General features: G+C 36.4%; 1 protein-coding gene across 3 annotated transcripts in view; it reads right to left on the reverse strand.

The window, feature by feature from the left end:
- The window catches only part of CNOT2 (CCR4-NOT transcription complex subunit 2), an 84,773-nt gene that overhangs the window by 17,247 nt on the left and 46,039 nt on the right, over positions 1-21,487 (reverse strand). For all 3 annotated transcript variants that reach the window (XM_005480597.4, XM_074539733.1, XM_074539734.1), the window contains 5 exons: positions 17,700-17,822; positions 6,774-6,840; positions 3,306-3,453; positions 2,518-2,700; positions 66-145 (listed from right to left, as the gene is read on the reverse strand). In XM_005480597.4, coding sequence (XP_005480654.1) covers positions 66-145; positions 2,518-2,700; positions 3,306-3,453; positions 6,774-6,840; positions 17,700-17,810 — 589 coding nt within the window. In that variant the 5' untranslated portion in view covers positions 17,811-17,822. The remainder of the gene's footprint in view (positions 1-65; positions 146-2,517; positions 2,701-3,305; positions 3,454-6,773; positions 6,841-17,699; positions 17,823-21,487) is intronic.

The following is a 21,487-nucleotide window of genomic DNA, read 5'->3' on the forward strand; positions in this document are numbered from 1 at the left end:
ATCAGACTTATTTTAAAAAAAACTCTGCTGTAGTTTAAGGTCAACATCAAAGAGAGTAAACTCACCCGTTCCATTAAAAATGTTACTTGATAAGGAGTTATTCATTCCAAATGCCTGATTTCTGTTCATCCCAAATCCAGACATACTGTGAAAAAAATCCAGAAAGTCAGACAAAAGGATATATATACTTTGTATTTCTAATGGAAGATATTAAGGGGAGAAAAAAATTGAAATTATTTCAAGTCTAAGCAAACCATATTAGCCTAAACTTGATTTTTTAATTATTTTCTGAAAACAATGAGAGCAGCATCAGGCACTGCTCAATCAGGTCAACTGGAATAGCTTAGGTTTTTAATAGCCATTGTGTACTAAGACATCTCTCAACAAACAAGTTATGACTAACATGATCATTACTCAATAATTTCATGCACAAAAATGAAGCCACATTAAATGCAGTAGTTAAAAGTCAGGCTGCAATCCATACTTGGGCAGGTGGGAAGCTGGGTCATGAAAAACACCAAGTTTGTCACAACTCATTTATAAGCTGAAGAGTTATGGTGTGCAATCATGACCATGTACACATGACATTACTGTGAGCAGAGGGATGGTCTCTGCCATACAAGGACATGAGCTAAAGGTTCATAAGGTCAAGCAAAAATGTTTGAAAACATTTAAGTATCATGTAGGACTACTGTGGTTGTGCAGACAGCTCCACAAATAATCCATTTTATCCTGTTGAGAAGCCCAAAGTTAGGCCCCCAGCTGAGTGAAATTCTGAATGTCTGCCCTGTGGAAAATCACAACATCCACTTCTCCCTGAAACAGGATAGAAGCTGATATTTTGGAAGTTTCCATAAATAAAAATATGAAAAGGTTCCCTAGTGGAAATTTTACCTATGCAAACATTTTACAGTTACAAATCTGAAGCATTTAACTCTAATTTGAAACACCTTCAAAAGTTTCACATTCAAAAATCTAGCCTAAAAACTTTCATTGCTCCAACTAAACAACTATTTAGAAAATGCTTCTTTGAAAGTCACATAGTTCATGCACCTGACAAGCAAATGCCATAAATTCTTTTCCCCAAGAGTAATTTCAAAATTTTGTTAAACACCTTAATTAGCCATTGGACATGTATACTACAATACTTCCACAAGTTAATAAACTGTGGAGTAAGAGCCAGTCATTGTTTCAGAGACATTTCCTTCTCAATTTGTAAAACGTGTAGCTTATTGAAAGTGAGCAATGCAAAGAGTAAAAGATGAGCCTTTTAATTCAAAACTTCCTACACACAGGGATTTCATTATCTACCCTACAGCTGAATACTATTTGAACAGTACTTTCTATACATGTATCAATATCCAATATCATTGTCCTCTGCACATAATTTTAAAGTATATTACTATTTCATCTGTTTGTGATCTAAAATTTCCAAAATACTTTAAAGTATATTATCTTTTAAAATTATCAGCTCTACTTGCCACTAGACAGGACAGAAAAGGCCAATTTACTGTAATGAGAGGCAAGACACAAAGTCTTTTCATGCTTCATGACCACAAACTGCTATTAGGGGATCACTAATTGCTGTGCTTGAGAACAGTATCTGTTATATGTCTATATCAATGTGAAACTACAAAACGAAAAACTCTGATTAAATATCAGATAACTGTGACGTTTGTCTTCACTTTCCTTTATCTATTTTGTAAAATATGAGATTGGGTTAGGGGTGGCACCTGACCACCATGAGCTTTATGCTCCATCTAACAGTCACTCCTCTAAGGAAGGGCCTGAAGGAAGAAAAAGGACTTCACTGGGAGCACAGAGATCATGAGGTAATGGAACTGAGCTTTAAAAGCAGCCAGCCATGCTAAGCTGTGACTACGCACATTAAATAATTAGAACTAAGTCAGTGCTTACTACAAGTTTATCAATAGGAACGAAGCATAAACAGAGGATTGAAACACTGTTAAAAAGCCTAATGATTTGTGATGTTAGTATCCTGCCCCAAGTTAGAAAAAGAGAAAAAGCTATTGAGAAACTTTTGGCATCCAAATGAGCACTAAATCCTTAAATGAATGGCAATCCACTATCTTCTGCATTATTTAAGAATTTAAAGAAATACCAGATCCTTACTGTGTCCTAATCAGTTTACTTCCTTTCTAGAATAACTATCATATTTTTAAATTCTGCCTTACTTCTTCCCAAAGTCCCAGACGAACAATTTTAAAACACATGCATATGCTGAAAATTTAAGGTAGGTTTCAAAAATAACCTTGGGAATACATGAGAAACATCACATACTTTAAAGCGGATGCAGCAGAAGTTCAATAGTCAGAAAGAGAACTTAGCTTAAAGGCCTCAAAGAGCTTACAAGAATATTACAAGGAGCTTCAAAGTTTATTGCCCAGACATGAGTACATGACACAGGTTTCAAGATTTATTCTAATGGATAAAAATTACATTTCCAGAGCAGCATGTCTCTGGCTGTACAGGGATGGTCCAATTAAAGAGCCTTACCTGTTCACAGTAAAAGGTTGTCGAGAGGGTTGCTGCTTTGGCATACATATTATGCTTGGAGAGCTTCTGTTAGGGCTGCCTAACCCTGAACTGCTCATGCTGTTTGTCCTGCTGGGAATTCCAATGCCCTGACCAACCTGGGAGTGGTTCATCATATTCCTAGGATTCATAGGCAATATCCCCCTGAAAAAAAAAAACCATCCACAGAGATGAATCTGTACAACATTATTTGGCTACTCATTTACATTACTAACACAGGATGGACTCCAACCTGCTGCAATTTAATTTGTGCTTAGTGACCAAACTCTGTGTTTGGATTATTCTCTATAATTAATGCAGTTCTGGATTTCTTCAGAAATATCAAATGACCTATTACATGCTAATCAAGTCCTTCATCAGGTTTAGATAAATACTTAAGTATTATACATATGAAAAGGTGCTACAGCTCTTTTCTAATGAGCACTTCAGACCTACTATATTTATATTCTCATGCAGCGTATGACACCATAGCAAAGTTTTAAATGCACAATCAAATAAGTATCTCTTACATTCTGAAGCAGAATTTGCCACCAATTTGTCCTTTACATACAAAAATAAAATACTGTCTTACAGTAAACCCTTACTTTTTTAATGGTATTATTTCCCTAACAAAGTAAGTGGTACACAGACACTACTTTTCTTCTTTTTTAATTTATCAGACTGTAAAGTATGAGGCAAAATATGCAGAACATTTAACAAGAGCTCTGCAGAAAGACACAATGGCAGAAATATCAGCTATTGATAAATACCTGCTCGGAGATGGAGGCGTGTGAAGTGACATTGTTGGTACCCCTGTTGTTGGCGTTACGTGGCTCGGTAACTGAGTGCCTTGTGATAAGCTGCGATTTAACTGAGGGGTATTGTTGCTCATCCCCCTCATTGGAAGGCCTAGTGCACCTATTGAAAAAAAATTCAGAGGGGTGGAGATACAGAGCAATCAGGAACAAGGTCTTCTCCATCAGGTATAGATGGAAACAATTTATGCTGACAACGTACAAAAAGAGTGTAAAGACTGAAAGAAAGTGCAGTGTAAAAACTACGTCCTTGTTTGGATAGAAGAAACTCAATTATCAAATTTAGGCCTATATCTGTTTAACTTTGGAATGGCTCTTTGAGGAATTTCTCTGAAGTCACTTACAAAACTTTGTTTTCTTTGAGACATATACTGTAGATGAAGGATTGAATTTTGAGTTTTTCAATAAGGACATGAAATTCTACAATTTATCTCAGAAGGCGGCAGCATTTTAGGAAAATCAGTAACGATACTTAAATATGCTAATTACTCTTGAATAAATAAGTATGTTTTGAAGAGTATTTAGAACACTGATTTGTCTTGCTAAAAATTAAGCATATCTCCGATAAAAAAATGAAAGTGATGGATCTTTAACTACCAATAACACTGTTTTTAGGACAACAAAAGCAACACTTGAGGCCAATTCTCCCTTTACATAAAGTTGCTTCTTTATGGCAACAGTACTTCAGTGTCTGTGATCAAGTTTGACCTTATCAGAAAAGAAAGCAAGCAGAATTTTAACAGCCCTCTTTCAGCATTTAAAAACATACAGAATGTATAGAAAATACTATTGATCCCATTGTTAAAACCAAACAATCGTGTGTGACCGAATAAAGCAAGCACTTCAGTGAAGTACAACTGAGAACAGCAGAAAATAACCAATTACTGCCCTGTTTCAAAATGTCCAAAAGTTTTTCATCATTCTCATGCCACTTTTCTCTGTTAAGTAGTTTCAGAATTATGTTCAAAGACAAGAAAAGTCATTTAGTGCAAGATGGCAATAATAACAAAGCATATAAAAAATGATGGTTGTGACAGTTCCTACTGCTTTGGCATAAGGCTGCTGAGGCAGACTGACAGAACTCAAACTCTTATCTTGCAGACCAAACAAAAGAAAATTCTGACGGATCAGCACTCTCCCATGGTAGACACCCCAGCAGAAGAGCTGAATATGACAATGCATAATGTGGTTAAATACTAAGAATGCAAAGAACAGACACAGCATATGCTCAAAATATCATCGTGGACAAAGTCTGAAGAAATGTCCCAGTCATTCAATTTTTACACTATAAGAACTGCAGTCTGTGTCCTACCCTACAATTTGCAAATCCAGGGAGTTTGCAATAAAACTCAAGTGTATAACACTCAGATTTATCTCTATATATTCAGATTAAGAGGTAGTGTGACTTGCTATAAGAAGCATCCTAACATTTCATTAAATGTTGATTGCATCAGTGTTCACTGTAAATATTTTGGCAATTTCCTGCATCAGAATAATTTCAATGAGCATAAATATGTATTATAAATAATATTTCATGTTGATTAAAAATTACACGGGATTTTAAAAATAAAATGGTATACAAAAAATACATATGCTTCCAAACTAGATACAGCACACCAAAAAAACCACAATTAGGATATTCAACCTAATTTTGTGCAAGCATTTGTTTTAGCAAAGCCACTTTTAGACTGATGGTTATTTCTTCTTATTGGCTTTCTTTAAACTACATTTTTTTTACTGATGAGGGTTGTTACAGTGAAGTAGAACCATACTGCCAGCAAGGAGAGGCAGTTGAAATACTCACTGTAAGAAGAAAAAAAACCCCAAACCCTCTTTTCTTACACTTTCTTTTTCCAGTTTTCTAACTGAGACAAGATCTATATGGGTTATGTTGAAGGCAGACCAATGAAATGGCAGATTTCCTTCCTTCTGATCAAGTTTACTGGTCAAGGTTACATTGATGCTGTAATATGACATCTTGCTTAATGACTGACAGCTACCAATCCTTAAAAGTGCATAGGCACTATCAGCTTTGTTTTTCCTAAAGAGTATTTTAATTGTTAACTATGACTTCAACAAAAAAGTTTCTTGTCCCTTTTTCTCAAGATCTGGTAGAAACTGACACCTGATAATATTTACTTTCAAGGTTGTAGGCATGTATGTCTCCATGTTACAGAGATTACATCCTAGGCACAGCAAACAAATGAATGAAAAGCCAAGTTGACTAAAAAGATGACCTTAAAAAATAAACAACAAATGACTGTGACAAGCAGAATGAGTATACTTTTTCAGTATCTGTATACCGTAAAGTCCGAAAGTGCCAAAATCAGCACCTATAATAATAAGACAAGAGCCAAACATGACTCTAAGAAAGGCTAGAAGCTGCTCATATAAATCTCAGTAGCATAATAAAATGGCAGTTTATATTACAGGGTCACTCTTCAACAACCACTGAGACAGGGAAAAAAAACTTCCAAAAAAACAATGCTACCAAAAACAAACAAAAAAACCACCCCAAAACACCACTGTGTTTTTCAAAGCATTTGAAGAAAGCCAAAAGAAGTCGGAAGGCCATGCATCTAGCAAACAAAGCTTTTAGTTTGACTAGATAAAAAAGTTCAGACTCTCTAAAGTACTCTGAAGGCACTTTTTCTTGGAATCTGAGTCAGATGCACTTAGCAAGACAGCAGAAAACATTTAAAAGCACTGTAGTGACACAGGAGAGATGACATTCACAACCAGTTTTACTTGTGGAACAGTATCTAACTCAGGTATTCTGAGACACTGCCTGAGTGCACCTCTCAGTTACCAGGAGGTTCAGTTCTCCATGCTGGCCCTAAGTTAGGTGGTCCTTGAGGGAGCATTACACTGGGACTGTCACTCTATAGCTCTTCTATTACAACAGTGGCCATAGGAGTGGCAGACACATGACATTGTCAAGGAAAGAAAAAAACAGTGATGCAGAAAGCAATAATCTTAATGGCATAGCTCTTTGCCAAATGCAAGTTGCCAAACATGTGCACAAGATTTACTGTGCTCCTGTAGAGCATGAAATATCAGTTATTTTTAATGTATAATTTCCTTCTATTCCTTACATAGTTTTCTGAACTAGGCTCATTTTAGTTCAGCTTTCTTCATGCTTTCCTTCAGAGAGTCTGTTAAGTCACAGAAATTTTTTATAATATGATTGTATGTGGATATTTAGCAGTTATAAAGTGACAATATAATGTTTTGCACACTAAACACTGCAAAAAATGCATATGAAGCAAAGCAAAAATATATCTTAAAATAATTGTATGTAAGGAGACATACTGTCATTTTTACACAATCACCAGAAAACAAAGCCATCTGCATGTTCCTGAGTGTCAAACTGTAATATATTTAGCATAAAATAAACGTATTATTAACAAAAAGAATTCTTACTTTGTTGCCCGTATAAACTTGCCCCAAACTGAGACAGCTGACCTGATGTTGATGGTGATGCCAGCATCTAAAATGCAAGAAGAATAAGAGGTTATTAAAGACAAAGATATTGTGCTATCTTGTTCTGGAAGTTGACAACACCATGTTACGCCAAGAAAACCAGAACAGCCGAAAACTTGTTCAGAGTCATGAAAAATTTTAGAAACTCCCCAAAATATCTGCACAGTAACACCTGTAGCAGTATATTACACACCAATAAAAATGTGTGACTTTACCTGTAAAAACACACATTTTACTTGCAAAAAAGGCCACAGAAGATCTAAAAGCTTTCAGGTTTTCTACCCATGCATCCAGAAGACCCATCATTGCAGAAAAAAGAAATACTCATTTACTTAAATCAGAGGTCTTTTTCCACTGCAAAACACACCTCATACAACCATATCCTTTCCTGCTCAACAAAGGGGTGCTTCATATTGTCATTCACAGTACGAATGGCTAGGTAGCAGCAGGTATATACAAACAGATATGAACTTCAGGTAAGATTCTAGTTTTAAAATTATAATATATTGCCCTAAGAGCTGGCTTCATGCTTGTACACAGATATGAACAGGACTTACAAATGTCAGAAGCAATATTTCCTGCTCTACCATGCCCACTTTAGAGAAATCATGTATTACCAAGGAAGAAGGCAACTAATGTAGGCACTTGACACTACATTTCCAGCCTTTGTTCTGAGAGGAAAAGAATAAGCTGTTCTCCATGCTTCCAAAGAAATGTAAGGTTTTCATAACTTTGAGAAACAGGACATATACTTAAACACTTGGGAAAAAACCCCTTTGTAATCTTAAGGGAAGTTAAATATTGGAACATCCATCCCTGCTTTTGCTGATCAGCTGTTCACCAACACTAGGTACAGCTGACTGTCCCCCTGTAGCAAGAAGTTATTAGCTGACCTAATCCCTCCATCCCACAACAGAACATATATTTCTACTTAATAACACAAGGGCAAATAGCTGCTTGTTTAGTGAATTAGTCTGGACTTGGACTAAATTTCAGGATGGTTTCAAGGAAAAAAATGTCTGGATTCTTAGACATAAGGCAACTTCAAGGGTTTTCAGCTTAAGAGTAAAGAATTCAAATCAAAATAACTTTACTGTGATAACAGCAAATTGCTTTGTTTATATCATCTAGGCAGATGTAAAATTCAAACAAATAAACTTATAAACCAAATCTGCTAGTTGTCTATACCGGGGCCAAATCCAGATGGTAGAAATGAGAAAGAAGACAGGCAGGGTAAGTCACTAAGTATCAAAAGTAGCATTCATATCTGTAAGTCAGATATGGGGGTTTTTGTATATATACAGAAGACATGATAAAAGAAATAACAGCAGGCAATTACCATGGACCATCAGAAAATACATCAGAACCTAACTCAGCATACATTTTACACATATTGAGAACAAAGTGCAGGTATTTGACAGTAAGCAACTACAGGAACAACCATCCACACATACAAAGAAGTTTGAAATAAGCAAGACAAGCAGGATCTTTCTCAGTGAAGAAGTCACTGTGAACAAAACCCACTTTGAGTAACACCCAGTGGCTTCAGCTCAGCATTCATATAACCAGGCTCACAGGCCATATCTGCATCAGCAAGTGATGCAGACAGAGGCAAATACATTTGTAAAAAAAAAAAAAAAAAGGTTCTGGGGGCCTACCAGCTGCTGTATGCTTTCTTAAACTAAACCACTTGATGCCATGGACTAGATGTCCATTAGTGGCACATGTCTAGTGCAGGGCTGCAGCATCTCTTCCGAACCATTTTCATTCAGAAGGAATAAAATTCACTCACACTTAATAATGCTTTACAACACAAACCAGAGAATGCTGAAGTAGAGACTACTTGGGAGACAAGATTTCAAAAGCACACTTTCCCCACCACCCCAAACTAACAAACTGATATTCATTAAACACTGATAAAACAAGCTGACACAGTAGTTTTTAAGAAAGACAAAGTGAAATGCTGAGGTTCAAAAAAACAACATTCAAGTTTGACAAGTTGGAAAATCCTAGCAACATGTTGCAAGGTGTGAAAAATTGTTATTCTGTGGGAAAATTGAGAGGCAGAAAGTCATAAGACACCTTCTGAGACAATGATAAAGGCACATGAGTTAAAAAATAAAAGTCAACACACCAGACACTGAGCTAGAAACATCAATCCAAAAGTACTACCAGCTTTGGGACGGATAAGCAAAACAGTTAAGCCAAAAAGGAATATCCCATAAGCACAGCTGCTCAGGGAATTAAAAAATTGCTGTGGTGGCATATGATGTAATAAGCAGAACATGGTACTAACCTCAGAATAAAGTCTTTTATTTATAATGTTAACTTGGGGTAAAAACCCCAATAATTAGAAAACTCCTAAGAGGCAATAGATTACTTTAAAGAGAGAAAAAAGAATCCTCTTTTACAATGAGTACTACTTGATTTTTAAAATTCAATTAAAAGCAGTAGTAAATAATATTTATATTGAACATTGCTTATTAGAAAGAGGATTTTCTTCTGAAACATTGCAAAGTAGGTCACATCTATTGTGCCACTTTTACATGAAAAGCTAATTGCAAAATGACTTGTAGAGAAATCTTTATAGAAAATCATAATAAAGGCCAAGTGTTGAATTCAGTAAGTCTGATAATTTAATTTCATAACATACTTAGAACATCAAAGATAACAAACCTCAAGAAATAAAAAAACCTGTGGATCTGTTCCAGGCAAATTAAATGCAGCATTTCTCAAATCTTATGGACCAGGAATATGTTGCATGGATATCTCATTTCATCTCTACTTTATTAAACATCTTTTTCTGTCATATCTAAGTAAGGATCAGTTTAAAATTGTCTTGGTTTTTTATTATTTCCATACAATTTAGATCAGCAACCAAAATTAAATTCAGCAAAACCTTAACCTCTATTACCAGAACCTTGACTTGCATTCAAAGCCTCTGAGTCACTCTTATAGTCTACTCAAGCTTGGTCCAGCAAAGATAATGAAGATTCAAGAGGAATGGTATTAGTAGTACTAAAAACATTTCTTCTGGCACTTTGCAATAATTATTTCATCTGACTTGCCACACATAATATATATATTATTATTATGCCACACAGAATATATAACAACTCTCCAAGAGCATACTGGCAACTGTGACTGGTAGTCACTTGAATTTCTTTTTGTCTACAATGGCCAAAAGTCATAACCTTAATAAAAACCAAAGCAGACTAAGCCTCAAGGTGACTAAAGCCTCTTCCAGTTGCTAAGACCTATTAAGCTTTACCCAATTATGTTACAATCTTAGGGAAAAACCACTCAGAATAATATTTGCAACAACCTAGATCAATGTGTAAGTGGTTAACAGCCGCAAAACCCAGCATGGGATTTCTGCTTCTATTCCAAAGTTGTGTCACTGAACTAGGAAGATTTTTTCTATTAGCTTTCCCAATTGCTAGTTGCTATTACAAGACAGAGGAGGCCTATGACTTGCCTCTCCCATGGGACAGGGGGACTACTGAGCAAAAAGACCTTATGTAACATGAAGGCTGCACTTTATTTTGCAGGATACAGGAAAGACCAACACTCAGTACTGGCAGGCCGATGACACTCAAGACATGGACATCATTTTACTCACGCATCTCAAACAGTGATTGCAATTTTGATTGTGGAAGATTATGCATCTAAACTCAAACCAACCGATGATCCCAATTATCAATTCTGCCCAATTTTGCTCGACTGGTCACACCAAGCACCAATAAGCTGCAAGGGGCTCTCAGACAATTCCCTATCCCTAGTGCTGAGAGATTTTTCTGTAACTACTTACATTACTCTTGACCAGTTTACTGCAGGAAATTCATCTAAGATTGTCAACAAATCTATAAAAAACCAGCACTAAGAAATGCTTAAATTTGCCAGAAGTGTGAAGAAAACACTGCACGTTACAAGCCTCTCGGGAGGGCGCAGAACACAGGAGCAGAGGGCGGTGGGAGGAGGCCCTGCAGCAGCGCTGGCTGAACGCGCTCCTGCCGCTCCCAAGCAAAGTCCCAGCTCAGCCTGGGGCAGCTGCCTGGGCCAGCACTGCCACGGCAGCACAGGTCAGCAGGGTGGCACCCAGAAAACTCAGAAAACAATTCTGTGAAGGCTGTTTCGTTACATAGTTATAGTCCAAAGCTATAACTTTCTTAAACATGAAGCAAGCCTAGCTAAAATATATTGATTAAGCACTACAAAGTCAACTCCTAGAAGCAAAATGTGTTAGAATAAGCAAGTTTGTGAGAAGTATCTGGCCTGATAAATGATGGGATTCTCACAGATGCAAACATCAGCATAATTTTGTATTTACACTACTTTATTTCTGGTATCTGCCATCTGTGCTGCACTATTTATTAACAACTTCTGACCCACACAGCCTCAAAAGAAGTAAGTGTTATACTGACGTAAAAACCAGTAGTAAAACAAGTCAAGAAATAACAGATAGAAATACTAGATTCTGGCAGTTTTTTAGTAGTGTTATTAGTCTTCCTCGTTACACCACCTTCTAATATAGCACTCACAACAGTCCTATATTACAAAAAGTATTTCCAAATCTCAATATCATAAAACAATGAAAACCTTATATATATATATATATAAATACAGGTTATTATCTGCCAGTGAAAATTATTACTGATGTAAATAATTTGTGAAATATAAACTCAAATACAATACTGCAAAATAAATGAAATTTTATTCAGTCTTTCATATTTCATAATTTCTGATTGGTTGTGATCTTTTGCCTCAAGCAGCCCTTGGAGAGCACAAGGAGGTAGGACCACACTTCTGATGGCAGCAATATCTCAATATCTCAGAGACAAGATGTTACTTTTGCATGACAATGACACTATTACTGTGAGGTTAACATGGCTACCCAAGTAAAAACAAATTCTCCCTGTGCAGAGACATTAAATCATCTGATAGTAAAGTTTATCAGTGAGCCAAATGACTACTGAAAGCTCATTGAAAGATGCCATAAAAAGAGCCAAAGAAATTGAGAACTAGGACAACAAAGCAAATATTTTACACCAATTGAATAACCAGCTGCATACAAAAAAACAAAACCAAAATGCCCACCACTGAGCTTATAAACCAGCAATATTACAAAACAGCATGTTTAATGAAATGAGTTATTGGGTAAGAAACCATAACCCTCCCCTTCTATAAAATGCACATGATTTTATGCATGGAATTAATCTAGTTAAAGGCCTCATTTCAAAAGCTAGAGCTGACATATAAAAATTATTATACATTGTGAAGTGGAGATGCAGTAAAATAAAGCTTCTAGATGAAGCTAAGATGAAAATCAGGAAAGTATAGAACACCTACCACAGTCATTCAATTATTCTATAAAAAGCCTAAATACAAACAGAATCATAATGAAAATTATACTACAGTCATCAACAGTAAAATTAATTTCTTTGTGACATAATTTCAAATTGTAAAGGGATGTAAACTAACTTACATTTGGACATATTTTTCAGACACATATTTGCACACTGTGTGAAATAGTATAGAAACACATTTTTGTATCTAAGCAAAATTAATTTATGATGTATTGTCTTATTTGATAAATCCGTTCATGTGCAAATTCATAGGTGACACAGTAAAGGGTACATTTTGTATTTGAAACTTTTTGTTCTTTCAGCATACTGTATAACTTTTTTATGAAAATGCACACTCTAGGCAGAATGATGATAGGCTGTGAAAGAGAACTGCATTAAAACACAAAGCTCCTGAAATTGTTACTAATCTCATTCCCTGCCAATCCTTCCAAGTATTTTTCCACTTTTGTCACTATCAATTGCATTGCAATTTCCATACATTTAAAGTTTGTTTTCAATAGGGTTTTCATTTGTTTGCTCTTGGTTTTTTCCTTTTGTTTGTTGTTAGGGTGTTTTGTTTTTTTTAAAAACATTATTGTGTACTCAAGTAATACATGCAAGGAATGTTTAATCATTCTTCTGAAAAGTGAAAAGTAACTCTTATTGCTTTGTAGCTCACACTTCAAAGAGTGAAGCCTAAGTCATATGTTTCACAAATCAAGCAGGGCAAACCAACTCACTATTCAGTCAAATCTACAAGAATGCTTACATGCAAAGTAATGCATGTGAAAATATTCATTTGCCATTTATAATTAAGACATTAATCTATTTATTTCTCAAAATAAACTTTAGGGTTTTTTCTCCCTCCACAAATGGATCATAACTATTCAGACAATTACACGTTAGGCTAATGTACAGTATCTCTACTCAGCCAAGCAGCATCAGTGTGAATGCTACAACTGCTCCTGACACAAGGGGGTTTCATGGGAATTCTTAAATACATACAAGTCCATATGAAGCATCTGATGTAAAATTATGACTAAGGCAAGAAAGATACCTTAGGAAACATGATACCATAGGTTTCCTCAGAATCCTGAAATAATAGCATTAAAAAGTCAGCAATTCATCTGGATCAATGAGGTTCAGCAGCCTTAAAGTCAAAGCTGTCTCCAGAAAACTGACTAAACACTTACACACTTAGTTTCCAAAACTTAGCAAGATTCTGGATCTCAATCATAATGGCAAGCTAAACCTTCAGCGTTTTCTCTCTTGTAAAAGTACCACCTCTCCTTGTAAGGCCAAGTATTTCAAAACACAGTAAAAGTAAAGGTTCTATGAGTTTAATAGAATCACAGTAAGAGGCCTTTGACCACCCTTTGTTGTATCAGCATCACTGAAATCTGCCTTCATGCAACTGTCTCACGACAGAGGAACCCCTGAATTTCATCCACCACATACATGCTTCAGCTCAAGATGGAAGAAACCTCTGGAAAGCACGCTCCCAGAATCAACAACCCATTTTTCTGTACACAATATCCAAATCTGGGGACTTCCTAGTGCTAGGGAGTTACACAAACAATTGCAATGAGACAAATCTAATCTTCAAGCTAAATCTCACCTGCTACAATTAAAAACACAAATCAGAAGTATTTACTACCTATATATACTACCTATTTACTACCTACTATATACTACCTCACTGCAAGCATTTTACTATCTGTTGAGCAACTGGAAAATAAAATGAACAGTGAAGGTCTGGGCCAAGATTTGAAAAAAATATTAATTGAAAAAAATCTCCTAAGTTTTCTCATTGGGTAGACCTTCATTAAAATGCATGTGTGTCTACTGTCACATTTATGGCTACAAAACAACAGAAGGTGACCTTATCTCACACTCTCAAGTACACATTTTCAGTAGGTTGGGCTAAATTGGTCAAACCTTGTGGAACCCTTCTTACATTCTCATACATGAGAAATCAAAGAAGTTCAGACTGAATTGGTCCAATCTTTTCTCAAAGCTCATCTGCATTTTTGTTTTGTTCATTTAACAACTGTAGTTTCAGAAATACATGAACCATGAGTTACCAATTTCTACTGTCTCTCTATTCAAATAAAAATACATGTATCCATGTCCTGAAAATTAGTTTGCTGAGTGCACAGCCAGCTCAATTAAGTTTGTGAAATTAGCAACAAGTAAGCTCTGCAATTGTTTTGCAGGTGCCCAGTGCATCATCTTATCGATTTATACTAAAGTGATCCCACTTGCCAGCAAAAAGTTACACTATTTTCTTAACCTGTTCTTTGTTCTGTAAGTATTGTAAAACACCTAATTTATTTCCGAAAGGATTATTAACCTGCTTATAATTAATTCACTGACCAAGTGCAGAAAGATTCAGACAGAGCATTCATGCATATACTCTGTTTCTCTCCCCCACCTAGCTCAGCAAGCATGTGATGATTCAAGTCAAAGCAACTTATTCAGTAAAAAAAAAGAGACTAAGATGGCTTGAACGAGATGTAATCTCATCTAAGGAACCATAATTGTGGGCCTAAAATAACTTATCCAATCAGTATCTGTATGATCTTGGAAGCACTTGTGTATGTGAGTAACGGGCAAATTTTGCATTTCAACTACCGTATTAGTCCTGTTTATTTACAACTGCTTTCTCTAGTGAAACAATAGGTAAATTAAAAGAAAACTTTTATCTCTTTGCTACACTGAGGCTGAAATAAAAGTAACGTGTCCAAAATTATTTGCTGCTAGTTCTTTCCCCATGTCAAAAATATTTGAAATTTAGGACAGGATTTAGCTTGACTTTACTGTAAAAATAAAGTGAAAAGTAAGTTTTGAATTTTATACAAAGGCTTGCAGTAATAGCCTTTATTCTAAATTTTAGGAGGATTTCACCATTCTCTATGTTCCCCCATTCCTACACTCCCCAGCTTTGAGTACACATACACACAAGCAGCAACAGTTTCTAGGAAAGCAGCAACTTTCAAGATCAGAATCACTAAAATTTCAACAAAATGAAAACAAGAAATACCTAGCGATATCCAGTATAAAGGCAAATATTAAACAAAGTTTAGCCCTTGCTGAAAAACAGAATTTAGTGAGTCCATTCACAGAAGCTTCCACCAAAACCATTCTATTTCAGTTGGAAGAACTCTAGAAAATAAATGAAGTATAAATTAAGGACTCTGCATTCATATCTATATATCATACACTGGAGAGAAGAAAATTACATTTCAGTATTTTTATAGGTCAGTTGCAAATGCCTACCACATTAATTGTATCTGCTTTCAGTAAAGATATAAATGGAGCTGAAGTTGAAAAAGGAAGAATAACTTAAACTGCAGTAAAATTGCACCTTGTTTAGATAATATAAGAGTAATTTGCTTCTTTCCCCGATACGTCTTCTGCCTTTATTTCATTACCATAGTAGATGCGAAGACAGAAAGATTCAAAGTGCTTCAATATCTAGAACGCTGGAATTTTCCCCCAGGTGTTCATAAAACTGGATCTAGGTTTTGAACATTAGTCTTTATTACCTTACTTGGAAAAACTTCTGAGGAATTTTATTTTAGCCTGTCAATACAGAGTCAATATATTTATTTTACTTTCATATACAACATTTTTAGCTGAATTCTAGTTGAAAGACTATTTGAAAACATGGTTATTTTCAAGAGGCAAAGGTTTACAAAGCTGCGCAAGAAGTTGGAAACTTAAGAGAATGTAACAACCTTTCCAACCTTCCTGATCTACTGTGAGCCAAGTGAAAGAGCAAATGGAACATGTAATACACAGTATGCATTTAGCTATACCTGACTGATCAAAGGTGCACAGTCAATATTATTGCCATAAATTTATTTTTATAAATTTATAGAAAAGTCAGAATAGCATACAACAGTTTAAAATTTCATAAGCATAAACTCAGAAAGTTGTAATGGTCAACAGTTAAGCTACAGGACTTGGGGAACCTTAAAATAATTTAGAAATAAAATTTTAAAAAGCTTTTGCAAATACACTCTTCTATTTCCTGTTGGAATGACATCATTCTTCTGCCAACTACAGGCTTCTATGCCCCATTTTGGCCACTTCTCCCACAGGCCTTCAAGATTTCTCATTTGTCATTCCTGGTGTATGGAACACCCACCTTCTTCCTCTGGAAGTGCCATTCTAAGATCCACTTCTGCAACTCTACCTACAGAAAAAGTAGGCAACTAAAACATTCATTCACTGTGTCAACAATGTGCCAAGCCATCAGCTTTCACTTTGTGTGCTGTGCAGCATAGCATTTATCTCACTTTATCTTTCTTACTACACCATAATGATTTCACCCTCAGTGCATCAAATCTAAAAGTAGGGATTTCATGTACCAAAATCACTTTGGAAAAATTCTCTCTATGGTTTTTGAGTGCTAGCTGCACCTCTCGGTGACCACAGAAAGGATGTAATTCCACATTATAAATATTCCACTGTGCCTATGTGCATCTGTGGTACATGTACATGTGTAATCAACACAGAGAAAAGAGCAGCCCCTTTAGTTTTGTTTACACTGTACTACATTTTCATCCTTTGCTGGCTCTTATCAATTTGTGAAACTGAATTGGAAAGCTGCATTTATGCTTTTTTTTTATTTCATTTTGTCTGAAAAAGCCTTCTACTCGCTAAACCTACTTCCTTCTCTTTGAAAATTTAAATTAAAATTCAGCTAAGAGTCTGTAGGAAATGCTTCTGTTTACACAGGCCAACTGCTATGGTCACAACTGCTATTAACCATATCTCTAGACAGTCTTGGAGGCAGACTTGAAGCATTTTCACCTTCTTAAAAATTTGAATGGAATTGGTTTTTTTTTAAATTAGGAAGCATGTGTTGCCTACACATATCAAATACAAGCCTACCATGAGATTATATTACTGACCTGCAGGTGACATAAACTTCAAGCCACACTTTCAAGTTCTCCATGTATTTCTTCATGCTACTCCATGTACAAGTGACATACTTTACTGCCTAATATATTTATCTTTGGTAAGTAGCAGCAGAGCTTCACTAATGTCAATGCAGTTCTAACATACAATTTAACATTAATGAGTGGAAAAAATGTTTAGGAATTGCTAGTTTTGTAACTGTGCAGCATTCCAAATAGGAGAAATACCTAACTTAGATTACTTCAGTAAACAAATTGCCCAAAGCATTTTCATCAGAAACTAAAAATGGCTGAAGATGTAAAACGCAAAACCACAACAAAAAACCTGAAGACCCTGCACAGAAGCACAAGATGTAATCAATAACTCAATTTAAATTACAAACACAATGCTTCAAGATAAAAAAAAGAAAAACCCACAAAACAACATTGGCAAGTATATGGCTGAAGTTTACATGAATAAATTCACTGAAATTAAAGCACTTGCTGCTGGAAATGTACAGCTTAAAGCTAAATGAAGATCTTCCTCACATACATTTCACATATTGAAACTATCTAAGTACTGAAAGGAGAAAAAATAAGCTTATTCAACTTACATCTTTTTCTGACCGATGTGGGAACATCGATGATTGGCTGTAGTACATGTTCTCATCATGGTAGTCACCATCAACCCCCTCTACAAACTTCTTCCTTGAAGCACCAAACATGCTGTTTGTCACCTAAAGAAGAAGAAAATGTATTATACACCATATATTATTTGGTTTGCTACATAGTTGGTATATATTTTAAATATATATCTATAGAAGGATGGTTAAAACCCATTTCTAAATATCTGAAAATTCCTCGTAAAAATACTTTCCATATATTGCCAGTGTAGTGGTGCTTTCAAGAGGGATTTTCATGTGACAAACTCATATTCCAGAAACAACTGGGGTGGGGAAAGGGGACATTTTCATTTTTTGGAAGGGTGTTGTTACCTTTATTTTACACTCAAGCTTACTTAAAGTACATGTCAGAAAATAAAAGAGCAAACTTCCTTAGTTTTCCTCTCCTCAGGTAAACATTCAGCCTAAAAGGAAATAATTAAGAATATTCTTTAGATCTCAGTCACCTTAAAAGAAATAGCAAAAATAAAAGAGAGAAGAAAAAAGAAAGATCTGTGAAATCTTCCATATCTCATCACCAGAAAACCAGCTTTCAACTTGACCCCACTCGGATCCATGATAACTAAGAGAAGGCTGAGCTTAACCACACAACAACTTCATCCCAGACTGGCAAAGTTACTGCAGACAGCCCACAAAAGCCCACTAGGTTTTATTTTACCCTTACTCCCAGGATTGCACACGCACACAGTGCTGCTAAGTCAGGAAATGGAAGCCAGAGAAACAGCAGCCACACAGCTGGTCACAGAATCCTAATTCATTAGCAAATTCAATCCTGCAGCAAGGTCACACAATGTCACTGAAGCATCTCCTGCACACAGTGTATACTTCTCTACCTCTCATTTGATCACCTGACTATGGAGCTCTGGCCCAGCACAGCGTGCTAACCAAGCCCTGTTTTAACCACCCAGGTTAATGCTCAACCAGCCAAGTGGCGAATGCAGGTCAGCACAGAGCAACTTCCCAGCTTCTTGTACCATATGGGGAGACTGGAGAGAGTGCAATGCAACAGGGTGATAATCAACCCTGAGCTACTGCCCTAAGGAACTTATCTTCACAAGGATCTTTAGCACCTCGAAAGGAAAGGTAGGGAAGCTAAGGTAGAGTTCACTTATGAAATGCTCTGAACCTTAAAATTTACTATCTTCACTACAGCATTAGACAAACTTAAAAACACAGGATTTCAAGCTTCTTTAAAAAAAAAAAAAATCAGTCAGTCTGCATTACCTTAGGCTCATGCTTGAAACTGAAATTTCAAAATATTTATTTTGGTTGGCTTCAAGAAGAGTTACTTTCAGCCAGAAATCCTCTTGACAGAAATCCCTGCTGACACAAAACTACTGTGATATTCCTCACAGTATGGCTTATTCAAATTTCACCTTTACTGATGAAGATTTCCAAGCTGTATTTAAATAACATGGCTGTTCCTAGACTGGTAACAATTAAGCCCCATGGTTTCAAAGTCATAGTACTTTTGATTAACAGTAGTCAACACCTGGGATGCATTTAATGCAGCTATACTCCACGGAATGATCTCAAAACATTTAGCTAAGAAAGAGTCTACTCCACTACTCCTACAAGAGGATTTCAGATATTCAGACTACTGATATTCCAGAACAAATGTAAAATCTGTTACAAATATGTGAAGAATGGCATGTAAAGATACTACATACCTTCCCCAGATGAAACTTGTCTTTTATGTTTTTTACAAAATATGTGCAAATATAAGGTCCCCAAGTGCTAGAATGCAATCAGCTGACTTTCACACTCATAGTGAAGCTTTCATTACACTGTAAGCATATCCCACTGTGTTAATCCCCTTACAATGCAATTATCACCTACCAGATGGGATGGAGCATTTAACAGGCTAAGGGGATTATCTTGTCCTTTGCTCTGCCTGAGTAAAGTGCAGAGAGATGAGCAGTTGCCTTTAACTGCAGTAAAAAGGATAGTGAAATGCTTTGGCAAAGCTATCTTCAGCAATAGAGAAGCTGGAGTCTCACCCAACCTACCGCTCCTGAGAAGCAGAAAAGCAGCTTTACACAAGTCCCAAAGAATTCTTTGGTACTCCTTTAACAATACCTGGGATAAGTAAAGGATTATTTTTTTGTCACATAACCTTCTCTTGTGTGACATCATCAGAATAACAACTGAATTGCGATAGAAAGCAAGTCCCTGATGCATATGTGGTACTGTACTAAAGTAATAAGAAACCCTGAGCTACAACACAGGAGCTACATAAGGGGCAAAGGCTATTGTCTTTGACCCAGCAGATTTTGATCTTATTTCTTCAAAGGTTTACACGTGGCTGGCTACATATGTACTATAAAGATCTCTTAAGTCAGTGGGTCAGACCTCTCAAAATATGTCTATAGCTGCTCCAAGAAAGTATGTCCAAATGTAGTCTTTGTACTGAAAGGTTGAAAAGTATTTTAAATTTCCCACTAAATTAAAACTTTCTAAAATATTATTTTCTATACTGAAAAATCATAAATGACAGTGGCCCAAAAAACTAATCAAGACTATTCCCTGAAGACTGATGAAGTACAATGGTACTAATATGGAGTCTGACAAGGGCATGCTTATAAAGATAGAAAATGAAGAAAACTTCTAATAATTAGATAAATTTTTTTTTAATTGGAAATCCATATTTCTACATGACACCTAACAGAACTGTGCTGATGAACTCCAGAGAAAACACAGCAGGCTGCAGCTGTAGGGGAAGAGTTCAGGAAGGCTGAGGAGCCTGCAGTGCTCCTGTCTGCTACCCAGCTGCATCACTGCACCCAAGTATCCTGAAGACCTTTGAAGACTTTTTGCTGACACTTCCTCACAACAGCATTTTTGTATGTGATTTTGTGTTGTTCAAAGCTGCCAAGTGAAGCAGTTGCATGCAGTGCTCAAGCTGTCCAAACTGCCACTGAGGGAAGTGGTGCAGGCAGTGGAGGGCATCCTGGCAAGCACCTAAAGGATTCATGTTAGGCACTCCTAACATGATCCCACTGCACTAGATAGAGCTGTCTCCTGTTCTTAGGGTGAACCACAGCACAGATCACAACAGAGAAATGTGGCGGTACAATTCACAACACAATATAGCCCTGTCACAAAACTAGCAGCACAGTAGCATGAGGCAAGCTGCTAAAAACCAGAAACAGAAAGAGCAGGAACTGGGATTAGAGACTTGAACTGCAGCTGGGTTACTTTGTGCTCATTCTGAAGCTAAAACCAGCAGCCAATTTACCTACTTCCCAATAGTCACTGGTGACAGTGAACGGCTGGCAGACTTCTGAATCAGAGCACTTATGCCCATGCATACTTTTATATTACAGCAGGTTTATGCAATGACAGTGTCATACTGCTGCCAGGTTAGCAGCAGGCACCTTCCAATGCATGGTAACTTATTCCAGGATTCACTAACACGCTCATTAGTCACTCATGCTACAAGCATATGCAGAGATATTGGAAAAACACTGTTGTGTTACTCTTTGTAAGAAGGTGTGAGAATAACTGGGTCTATGCCAAATGCAGACAGATCTGCAGACGGAACTTAGTTGCTTATTTCCTAGGACAAGAAGCCACCGAGAAACCTCACACACAGACGGACAGATCGCTGCCCAATCAGCTATGAAAGTAAATACAGCAGAGTTCATGAAGCCCTTACAAATAGATCTTAAACCCTTTGGAAACTAACAGTGACCTGAGGTTTTCGACCTTCAGGTACA

This window comes from Zonotrichia albicollis, chromosome 4 (assembly GCF_047830755.1).
Source record: "Zonotrichia albicollis isolate bZonAlb1 chromosome 4, bZonAlb1.hap1, whole genome shotgun sequence".
In the NCBI taxonomy this organism is placed as follows: domain Eukaryota; kingdom Metazoa; phylum Chordata; class Aves; order Passeriformes; family Passerellidae; genus Zonotrichia; species Zonotrichia albicollis.